At 39.1% G+C, this 12,301-nt stretch overlaps 1 protein-coding gene across 2 annotated transcripts in view; it reads right to left on the bottom strand.

The window, feature by feature from the left end:
- Positions 1-11,590, bottom strand: part of LOC121882549 (rho-associated protein kinase 2-like) — a 38,803-nt gene extending 27,213 nt beyond the window's left edge. For both annotated transcript variants that reach the window (XM_042390878.1, XM_042390879.1), the window contains exons 1-4: positions 11,135-11,590; positions 4,995-5,076; positions 4,137-4,237; positions 3,319-3,456 (exon numbers count right to left, since the gene is read on the bottom strand). In XM_042390878.1, coding sequence (XP_042246812.1) covers positions 3,319-3,456; positions 4,137-4,237; positions 4,995-5,076; positions 11,135-11,230 — 417 coding nt within the window. In that variant the 5' untranslated portion in view covers positions 11,231-11,590. The remainder of the gene's footprint in view (positions 1-3,318; positions 3,457-4,136; positions 4,238-4,994; positions 5,077-11,134) is intronic.
- Between the last annotated feature and the right edge of the window lie 711 nt (positions 11,591-12,301).

Genomic DNA, 12,301 nt, shown 5'->3' with positions numbered 1-12,301 from the left:
CACCTTTGAATGGGCAGTGCAGGGCCCAGAAGCAGTGTCCAGCATGACCGAGACAATTTGTATGCAGATTCAACTCAGTGAGGATGCACAGACTGACAAGGATCACGAGCAAAAAGTCTGAAAGCCCATAGGACATAGAATCTCTACAGAGGTTTGAGGAAACCTCCATCTATAAGGATGGGTGTTACCAGGTGGAGCTGCCATGCTGACAAGACCATCCTGCACTCCAGGACAACTACCACATGGCCAAGAAAAGGTTGGAAGATTTGAAGGAAGGAAGGAAACTATGAAAGGATGTTACGCTCTACTGCAGATACAATGATGTGGTGGAGGACTACTTAAAACAAAGAATGGCTGAGGCAGTGAGAGATATTACCTACCTCATCATGCTGTACTAAGAGGATAAGGTGACGACCAAACTGCAAGTTGTATTTGATGATTCGTCCCTAAATTACTGTCTTTTAATAGGATGCAATCTGAATCCACATTTTAAGAGCATTTTGAGTTCAGACTGCATGAAGTTGCATACATGGCAGAAATCAAGAAGGCATTTCTGCAGATGTTACTGTCAGAATGAGATCAGGGTGCTGTTAAGATTTCTGTGGCTTACCAACTGAGAAGAAGCTCCATGTGCTAAGAATGACCAGAGTGGTGTTTGGAGCTTCTTTAAGCCCATTCTTACTCACAGCTACCACAAGGAAGCATTTGAAGCAATACAAGTCAGAATAACCACAAGTGGTAGAGACTGTCAGAACCTCACTTTAGGTGGATGACTTTATTGCAAGTTCAAGGGAGGTATAAGGGGCCCACTCAGTGACAACAACAGCAAAGAACATCATGTCTACTGCAGGTATGGACCTTTGCAAATGGATGACAAAACTCTCCTGAGCTGAAGGAAAAATGGCAGGAGAGCTTGTTGGATTGCACTATAGAGCCAGAGACACATGGGTCAGCACTGAAAGTTCTGGGCTTAGTTTTGAGACCAGCAACTTATGATTTTGTGTTTGACCTCAAGGTTTTGCTCATCACTCTGCAGGAAAGGGAGAACACAAAGAAAAGTGTTCTGTAGTCATCTGCTCACATTTTTAATCCCCTTGGATTCCTGACCCCTTTCACAATCAGGATAAAGTGCCTGTTCCAGGAAATGTGGGAGAGAGGGGTCAGATGGGATGAGGAATTGCCACCTGATCTGACAAGAAAATGGTGGCAATGGTTTTCAGAACATCCTCAACTGCACCAGCTGTCTGCAAATAGACAGGACACAACTCAGACTGTGGACAGACTCAATGATAGTGCTACATTGGATATGCAGTTCTGCTCAGAATTAGAAACAGTTTGTCTCAAACAGAGTGACGGAAAACCAATCCCTGACCAACCCAGAATCATGGTCTTGCTGCAAAGGGAAAATGAACCCAGCAGACCTTCCCACCAGAGGTCTAACTATGCAGGATCTGAAGCAGAGCACACTGTGGTGGAGCAGATCTAGTGCTCTGATAGGGCTGAGGACTATGTTCAATGAGGTGAACTCTGAACTCAGGTCCAGATACCAAGTCACTGTACAGCTTGTTAATCAAGACACAGAGCTCTTAAAACCAGTGTTATGCCTGGAAAGGTACAGTCAACTGAAAACAATGGATAAAGAGATTTATAGCCAACATGCATTCAAGCACAAGAATGCGTGGTGAATTGAGTGAAAGGAGCTGCATGGATCCTCCTGGATCAAAGCAACTCAGAGTCGGAGTTTCAGCCCAGAAATCAATCTTCTGAGGGCAGGGAATGGCCTCAACACCGACTCCAGAATCCAGGGGCTTAAACCATTTCTGTATGAAGATGAGCTGCTCATTGTGGGAGGAAGGCTCCAGCATTCTGACTTCGCTTACAGAGAGAGAAGCACCCATGGATATTGCCCAACAACCACAGATATACAGAAATGTTGGCTCAGTATCAACATAAAAAGATAATGCACGCAGGTGTAAAAGATACTTTAGTATGGAGGACCGAAACTGCCAAAATCAAAAATAAATAAATCACTCAATAAATTCATATGCCATTAAATGCACCAAAAATATTACAAATAAATATAGGCATTCATTAATTGATAAAATTAATGAATGACATAAATTGATATTTATATTTTAATTTGCGTCTGTATTTATTTACATTTGTATTAATTCCCCAAACTTATTTATTTATGTATTTCCTTTTTACATTTATTTTTGCATTTCTGTTTCATTATGCAAATGAGAGGGCCGTCATTCAAAGTGTGTCTAGGGTCAACTTTTCGCCTATCGGTTGATCAACATCAGAGTGCATACAGTAGTACTATAAATACAAAACTATACATACCTTGCTCCCACACCGGTGGTTGCGTGGCATATATGGACGTGTTCAGGCGATGAGCTACATCCTCTAAATTATTGAAAGAAAAAGGGTCATCCTCTGGGTCCATGTATGCCGCTAATTGAAACACACTGTCAGTCAGAACATCCACATGAAAAAGTAAACAGTCCTGACTGACAGTGTTATTTTCAGATAGATTAGCTGAGCACTTCAGTTCTCTAGCCATTTCTGTAGTGAGCCTGGCCACCGGTGTGGGAGAAAGGCATGTATAGTTGATCTATGTATTCTGATGTTGATCAACTAATAGGTGAAAAGTTTATCCCATGACACACTTTGAATGACAGCAAAGGAGAAAAATGAAGTTTAAGACTCATCTCGTCATTTTGAAAGTAGTTAGACTAAGCTACAACAACTAACTGATCATTCGATAAGGAAAATAACAGTTAGTTGCAGCCCTAGAATGGTTTACTAAATGCTTAATATCCTACTATCATGTAATTATAAGCGGATGTAATTAATGTATTTAATGTACAGTATTTGTATATATGTATAATTTCTCCTATGAAGACACATTTCATATTATTACAACTGTGTTTTACTGTCACTATTGTCATGCCAACAGGACAACTTATAGTTGTAGAAAAATACATGAATAAACAAATAGCTGCTAACAAATACATTATAATGTGTCAACCATTTATTACTTGTTTATATACTGCTTATAAATTCTAAATAGGAACATTGGTCATCATACTCACAAATTATTTCTAAATGTTTTTTCCAAGTTATTTTCTTGCACTTTGAATAATTACATATCTTCTCATTGTTTATATTGTTGAGCCAGACTCATCCTACCATACATATTATATACCTTGTGACAGAAAGTATGCTTTTTGCGTTTATGTTTAAATGTTCAATACTTCCACTAAATTACATCTTACAAGTGTTTCATTGAACAAAACCTGTATATGTGCACACCTGGACAACCCAAGGACTGTTGGAAAAGGCCATGATGTGTCTCTCCTCCCAGAAGAAGGCCGAGTCTGACCGTTTGATCATCTCGAACTTGTTGAGCTGCTTCATGGCGTAAACTTTCTGAGAGGCCTTGTGACGGACCTACAGCGGAGGAGGGGAAGGCAGAAGAGGAGACGTTGGCATGCAAACAATGATAACTGCACAAGGACAATAAGAACAAGACTGTAACAATGTCACAATGACCAAGATAACATGAGAGACAGAGAGACAGAGAGATAGTGAGGGGAACCCATGATTTAAGGTACACACCCATAGAAAGACATGTTTACACAAGATTTCAACCACAAACACTTTAAGTCCCCCCCCCACACCCCCACTCCAGACTTCACCCTCAGTACGAATCACTCCTCTCCCACACACTGTGCCTGTCCAGACTCGTTTCTGCTGCAAGACACTCAGCAGAAATCTGATTCAAGCTTCTACCAGCACGAGACAGACATCTGGGGAAACTGCTTGCCGCAGTTACTTAAAGTCAATTAATCTTGGTCACAATGTAAAGAAAGATGCCATTTATATTTGGAATAACAAAAACAAGTTGCAGATGTTACATGTATTGCACTTTTGTAGATTTACAGATTGTTGCTCCCTCTAGTGGTTCACAGATTGCTGGAATTTTTGCTGCTCCATTTATAAACATCTGTAAGGAATTCAATCTACGTCTCCTCCTGCCCCACATCCCTTCACATTGAACTCCCTGCTGCCTCATTTAAAATGAAAGTATGCTGATAAACAATAACTCTTTACGGGCAGAAACATCTCACCAGCTGCACTTCTCCATAGGCTCCTCTTCCAATCAACTTCACTTTGTCAAAATCTTCAAGCTTCACTTGCAGTTCTCGTAGCTGGCTCGCTGCCTTTTCATCTGTGGGAACAGACAAGCACGTTACTTTAGCAACACAAAAGGTCAAGCTACAGTTATTTGTGTTCAAAGGAGAGGGTCAGTTGTTCACTTCTGGATCAGGGAGACATAAGTTGTTGTTTTGAGTGTCTTCAACTGCAAGTTAATTGAAATTCTTCCAGCCCAATTAAATACTAGCCACAGTAGTTTTTAGATTAAAAAAAAGAGATTAGTGGAAGGTTGCTGTCTGTCCAATGTGCAAATATAAATACTTGAATTAATTTTATGAGACAGATGTGAATTCTAGCAACAGAAATTGGCCTCTAGTGTTAATTTAAATGATTTTAGATATCTTTAGTCTATACGAATATACAGCGCAGGAAGTTTCTGTGATATCAAAGGACAGAAGGTCTGCAAAACAGTAAAATTACATCTATTTAAACTTTAGAAATATTTTGACTTTACAATATGTCAGGGCCAAATAGCGGTCAATCTGAATATCAACATTTCACCAAAATACTACAGAAGCATCAATTCATTTATTTCTTATCTCATCTGTGACCTTTTCCAGAGAGAACAACTGTATATTGTGCACTGTCTGCAGCATGTGATCCATAACAGGGGGAGAAGGATTTCTCGTCTGGAAAGTCATGCCTTTCATCATCTCGAGATAAGAGTTTGTGTGCTCTGACAGACAGATTTTTTAGATATTTCAGGCTGAGCATAAACATCTTGACCTTGTCCATATTTACACAATCAAAAAACATACTGTAGATCTTACATCTGTTGAGAAATGCGTCTATATTTTTGTTTTTCCGTAGGGCAGGATAGTTCAAATCATGAGCCAAGGCATTCATGGAATCCTGAGAGACAGAAAAGACAAAAAAAACAGTTACACTTAAATAAATGAACAAATACACATAGAAAGAAACTTCCAGATTTAGCCCCCTCCACTGTATTAAGAATACTAGCTATTTTGCCTCTCAAGGCCCAAACACACTGAAAGCATCTGACACACGCGTTTTGATGTGCATCTATTTGTTTTTAAATGACCAAATGTGCACCATAAGCGTTATAAAGTGTGTCAAACTGCCTTGAAGCACCTACTATGACCTTGTTTCGCTTTTGCAGCGTCAAATGAGGACCCAGTGACCAAAGCTGTCTTTTCTGCAGCTGAAAAAGAGAGAGATAGTGCGAGCAAGCTGAGAGTGCGAGCGAGCGAATGGAGAGAGACAGCATGGTGGTGATCGAGCAAGCAGTGAAGAGAACAAATTAGTGAAGGAGAGAAATAAAACTAAATAAAAAATAAAAATTATTTTCTGATTATTTTATGGCAGTTACGTTTAAATAAATGACCATTAAAACATTCAACAGATGATTTACTGTGGAAAAAGACGCTCTTAGTTTCATTGTCCTCCTCTCCATTTCTCCTTTTTGTTCATTCATACTAATGTAGCAATAAATAAAAAGAACAGCAGGGCAAATCTGTGTTGGTTCTATGGTGTTGGCATTCCAAGTCTGATGCCTGCAGTGTGCCACAGGAGCATCAAATGACGCACATCAAATGAGGTGTGTCAATTGTCGCTTTCAGTGCATTTGGGCCTTCAAATTAACCACTACATTGGAAAAACAAATATCATCCAACACTGGAAATATTACTGCTTGAGTTTGACTGGATTTTTCTTATCTCTTATGTTGGGAAGGAAGGAAAGTATTCTTCATGATTTCCTCATTAATCTGTCAGGACACATTGGGCAACCCTGACCTTCTCCCAGCTGATAAAAGCATAGAAAACTGAATGAAGTGTGAAAGGAAGGAATAAAAACCTTTTCCTTTTTTAAAACCATCATTGGTAAAATTCCTGGTTACCTTCATGAAATGATTTCTCGTGTCTTTAACAGCTATCAGACCAGATCATCTAGACTGATAATATTCAGTATCCTTGCTCAGAACTTGGTAAAAGGGCCCTTTTGAATTACACACCCTGGGCTTGGAAACATTTACAAGATAAACCTTATCTGCAGATGATCCCATTACATAATTCATTCAAGCATCACATTGTTAAAAAATGTTCTTTGACTCCCTGATATTTCTAAGATTCTGTTTTGTTCTGCTGGATGCGAAACAAACACCCGCTCCAGCCAAACACACCCAAAAACCCCTCCCAGTTGCTCAACACAGTGGAGCAGAGGCAGCATCGCACTGAAAGCTGGGGCCTCAATAGTGTCATCAGTGCTTAAATCAGCGGTGTTGAGTTTCACGTAAAACCAAAATGTCTCTGTGATCCAAACGCATTAGGCTGGAAGGGCAGTTGGGCAGGTGGGTAGGGAACAGGGAGGGTTGAGGGTGTAGTATGACCCTCTGTTGCCCAAAAACAGGGGTCAAGTGGAGTCACCCAACGTGTGTGTGTGCGTCAGCCATGGTGGTGTCCATCAGTCTGTTTGTTCGGGGGACATGTGAGTGGGTGGGCAGGGGCATGTGGAACAATTCTGCACCTTTAAATAGCAGCGGTGAGGAGAGATCTTCCCCCACTGCAGACGAGCGGAAATAGACCTACAGGCTCAGAAGCTATTGTGGGACAAACAGCTTATGGGACTGGATTCAGGCTGAGTGCTCCAGGATCTGTAGTCATTTTACACTGTGTGTGTGTGTGTGTGTGTGCGCATTTTAACGGTCATGGTTACTGCAGAGAAAACTCTAATATTTGAATCCTATGTAAATCACACTTGAATTTTAGCAGATTCAAATGAAGTATTTGGGGTGTGTGTGTATGACAAATTGTTGGGCTGCTGCATCCTCACTAATTGCATTAGATAAATTTATTAACGATATGTCCATGATATTCCCTTTCTTTTTACATCCATGTCGGTATCTGTCATTTCTATCTGTCACAAGTTTTCTTGTGCCATCTAAAGCCTCTACTAAATGAAAAATAACATCTGTAATTAGAGTTGGGTTTTGATCGCATTTTGTCAAATTTTAATAGGTTGTAGAACTGCAATGATTAGTTGATTAATTGATAAGTTGCCAACTATTTAATTAGTTGGCAAGATAAACTAAGATTTATTTGTTATTACTATTACAAGTTATTACCTGACTTGGAACCAGCTACTGAAACCCAACCCTATCTGTAACCTCAGCACACCTTGAATTATAAGGTACAGCTTTTTCAAGTGTTGATGAAATATTCTGTCCTACAGCGAACTAGAGCTTTTATGAAGATGTGCTGCTCATGTCAGATTTCCACACATGCTAGATGAGCATTTATGTGTTTTATGCATTTGCATGTAATCCAACTTCTCTATTCTTTGTGTTGAGCTTTAATTAGTACGGGCTGTAATTCACAGTCATTTTAATCATCTACCAAGACCTCACTGACTGATGAACATAGAATTTTGTGAATGAATCACACTGAATATTCTAAAATTTGGTGCTAGAGGATGACTTTTCGTGCTGCTCTTGAATTCTTTTCTTGGAGGAGTCTTGAAGTGGGTTTGGTAGTATGAGAACAATCTGCAGCTCAACACCAGTAACACAAAGGAGCTGACTGTGAATTCTCAGTGTAGCTGAAAGCCACTGACAACCTGAGATGATGTGGTTTTTTAAAAAATTATCTAGGATTTCCTGTCACTCACTCTAGTCCACTCTAGTCCATGACTAGAGTGAGTGGAAATTATCAAAGGGGAGTTTTTTTGTTAAGATAAGGACTCATTCATTGGTAATTGAACTGTGGATTTTGTACTGAACACTGACTGTATAATACACTTTGATGGACTTTAAATTCTTGTGTGTTTTTGTTGTCTGCTGGTGCCTTTTGAAATACCTGGTTGTTAGTGATTGTTAAGGGGTCCTTTGTAGGGTTGGCTGATATGCAACTAAAAAATATGATCTTTGTCAGACTTGCACTCAGACTGGCACTCCAGCTCCCAGTCAAACCACTACATTGTGTGTTGCAGGGTTTACAATTTTAAATCTGTGGACTCCTGATTGAGCCTCAGACTAGTCAGAGCTAAACAGACAAGAAGATGAAACTTCTGGAATCTGGACAAATCTGAACATGATCCTGTAGTTTGGTTGCGTGTCCTCCCTGCCTAAGATAACACCTCCCACCTACTCCACCTTGAGCTGATATTGCCAACGAGCAAGTTCAGCAACTATGAAGCATCTTGGGTTCTCAGAATGCTTCAAAATGTAAACCGTTTCCTGCCCTTATCCAGTCTCTGCCAAAAAGTTGCTTCTCTGTACACAAACTGGGCCTGCGCTGCATTGTTCTTCACATTCCTGAATTTGATTATGCATTTCCTTCTACAGCACCTGGTCTTTGCATGTCTTTACATTCTTTACAAAGGAGTTGTCACATATCTCTTACATACATTTGCATGTCAGCTACCTCTGCTATATTACTGTATGTTTGGATACTAACAATGAGACACAGAAACAGAAAGGATCTGTGTCTTTCATGACCAATGATACTTCATAATCTTCTTGTATATACATAAAGTGTTTTCCCTACATTAAGATGAAACTACATATTATTTCTATTCCCCATCGAGCTCATAAGAATGATCATTTTTCCTTTTTGAATGTTTAGTTATTTATAGCAATTTATTAATGTACTTATTAACAATTCCATATATAGTTGTTTTTTTGTAAAGCTTATAGCCTTCATTGTTTTTAGCTTTGTGATAAACATGATTTAATCATCCTTTCCTTCGACTGTGTATTTGTTGATGAGGGTGGTGATAGGGATAAATAATGTTGTATTGAATTGAGTATAAAATGGATTGTTGAATCTGTTGTAAAACACTGAAAAAACACCACTAGGTGATTATATCTCTATTTCTCTATTTAGCACTTTTTAAGTCTATAAAATGTCAGAAGTAATGGGAAATTTCCCATCACAAGAGCCTAAAGTGATGTTTAAAAATGATTATTATTGTCTCACCACCACATTGTTATGTTTCAGAAGCCTGCAATTGTTTGTAACTTTTACTTGACAAAAAAACTTAATGATTGTCATATTTATAATTGCATATTTTTCAGATGAACTAATCATTACAGCACAACATACAACCACAGAACAAATACATTAATTATCAATGCACTGACTGATAATCATCACTCATCCTGGTAGTTATTTGTAACTTAGGAACCACATGCTTTAGTGTGTCAAGTGTGAAATGACTGTAATACTTGGTGGAACAACAACAATCACACTTATGATAATAATGAACCCTGCAAAACAATCAATACAGAAATAAAAATTCACGACAATCTACCTTCTTAAAAGCTTCGTTGACAAAGACCTGAAATATTTGTTTCACAAAACGCCTCAAAAAACATCTTTTGCGCCTCCACAAAAATAATTGTGAACAAACAGGAAACTCTGATGGGAGGTCATAGAGGGTTATCTCCATCTCAATTCCAGGAAGTGACTTCAGCTTCCTGTGCGGGAGCTCCCCTGCATTTAGGCAGCATGGTGGTCATTGTTATGTCCACCACAGAGCTGCTTGGAAGCAGATGCAGCTGGTTACACAGATAAAAACTGAAAATGATGACTGGTGAGGTTTGGATGGACAGTTGACGTGGGCTGAAATTGATTGCCCGGGGTTGCTCTTATATATACCAATAAACTTAAGGGAAGTGGCTTTACACGTGCAGACATGTTTATGACTCATCAGTGCTCAGAATAGACATGGTTACTTCCAGCAGCAAATATTGCAAAGCAGATAGTTTTAAATGTGGAAGACAAGTACATATGACATGAGTCTCCTATAACTGCCTCAACAACTCATCAGGTCAACTTATTGACCTTAATAATGATCCCTAAGCACGTTTGGATGAGTTATTCTTTGCTCCAAATGCCACCAAAATAGCCTGACTAACAACCACAGTTGGTGGTGTTCTGTTAACATCAAACCTGTAAGAAGCAACTGAATAACTTCAACAGTGGACAGATTTCTTTACTCATTTTCCCATCAGGTCATTTCATTTGCTGAGCCACCTGCATGACTGCACACAATTCAGTGTAGTCCATGTAGAAAAACACGTTAATCCAGTCTAGACATTTCTTCAAAGGTGTCTGTATAGTTTTGTGACACATTACTCCTACCACACTTTAAAATTGTGTTTTGTCATAATTACAGTGTAGGGAGAGACGACCTACGAGAGCAGGAAGAGGAAATCTACAAAATAAGTGGACTTTTTGACTGTTGCCTGTGTGTGAGATCTTGTCAAGGCAAAGCCTAGGGAACAAAAGCTACTCCATATCAGCTCAAAAGCTGTGTATTTGTTGTCAGAGGTACATTCTTCAGACAGGTCAGAGAAAGGACGTGCCAATTAGAGGCCACGCTAAGAGTCTCAAGAGGTAACCACAAACAGACAATGATGGAGTGGTGAGACAAGATCAATGAATCAATCACCTCCTGACAGTAGGATTTGGTGCGAGCACTGATTCCTCTGCTTCTTTGATTCATTTTCTTAAATGACTTTCAGTTTCTGTATCAAAATCAAACACTGCTTTTGTTTTCCATATTACGAATGTTAAACGAGGGATAAATTGTGTTCCACACAGGAAAAGGTGGCTACACTCAGTTTAGGTGGGGTTTCCCTCTGTGGCATCCCTGATTAAAAGCCAAAGTGATAAATAAACTCAGAAAATGATACCTGAGCTTTTCATAGACGCTTATCTTTAGGGTTAGAAAGTTCATTTCACTTGTACACACTTAAACAACAATTTGTACTTTTCTTCTTCCTCTTCAGCTTGTGTGTCACTGATATTTCTTTATTTACTGATTTATGTATTTATTCATTGTGGACAACAGCCGTTCAGAGACATGTTTCGGGTATGACACAGTGAAAAACTATCTCCCAATGAGAGTTATGTCACATATCAGACCCTGAAGGCAAATGCAAACTCACCAGTAGGGTTTCCAAGTTTAATGCCGACTGTGGATTCCTCATCAGGGATTCCAGCTTCTTCAGCCGGCTTTCCAGTCTGCTCTCCGCTCCGAGCATGATGACAGTATAATGTATCCAGTTCAAATGTCATGAAATAGCCAAAACACAAAACACCTGGAGGCCTAGTTCTCTTTTTTTTGCTCTCTGGACACAGGCGGGCGGCGCACTCCGCTACAGCCTGGCTCAGCTCTTCATTCCTTCAGTAAACTGCGGTTTGAGTTGTCAGGTTAATTATTTATCCGCTGCCAAAGTACACGGCGTCTCACTCCTTTTTCATTAATATCTCAAAAGAAAGTCAACAATGAACTGGGCTTTTAGGAGCCGAATGAAGGCGCACTTCACTCTCAGGTGCGCCTCGTCTGCTATCAGGTAGGTACAATACTGTCTATCCGACCACAACGTGTCCAACCTGTAGGACAGAACACTGTCAGGTTAGACATGACACAACAGTGCAGCTTCCGCTAAAAACTATCACACTAAAACTGTTGGCTAACTTTGATTAATAGTGAAAAAAGAAACATTTTAATAACCTCAAAATAAATACCACGGTAAGCTATAATGTCATATAGGGAATAAAAGTGGACACAGTGCATAGCAAAGGTAACAAAATTCTAAGAAAATGGTAAAGGAAAGTCAGTCATTAAAAAAAGAAATAAAAAAAAATCGGGAAAAGGACGAACATATAAGTAAATATATAATAGATTTAGAAAAATAAAAATTATGTAGGCCCAAAAATGAAAAATAAAAATCGTATTTCAAGGTCCAAAAAGATAATAAGTGGAATGTGATGAATATTCAAGCTCAAATGAAGTAGGCAGTTTTAAGGAAGTGTATTATTTACTGTCATATTGTCCTTTTTATTTTTTTTAATTTTATTTCTTTATTTGAGAGGGACAGTGCATAATAATAATAATATTTCTGAAAATATGCCAGAGTTAGCCAGAAAGGCTAATTTTCATCTGTAGTCCCCAAGCAGGCAATAGTTGAAAACACAAACAGTGAAAATATGCAGATACAAACAGAGCCTGCACCACATAGAGACAAGAGACATAGCTCTTAGACACACAAAATCAACAACAGCATGACAACAGTCAACAAATAGCATGGCAGCACAATGTTAGGCCTGGT

The sequence above is a fragment of the Thunnus maccoyii genome, chromosome 17 (assembly GCF_910596095.1).
Source record: "Thunnus maccoyii chromosome 17, fThuMac1.1, whole genome shotgun sequence".
NCBI classification, from domain to species: domain Eukaryota; kingdom Metazoa; phylum Chordata; class Actinopteri; order Scombriformes; family Scombridae; genus Thunnus; species Thunnus maccoyii.
The sequence above is the reverse complement of the archived record's forward strand: the minus strand, read 5'-3'. Positions and strand labels throughout refer to the sequence as shown.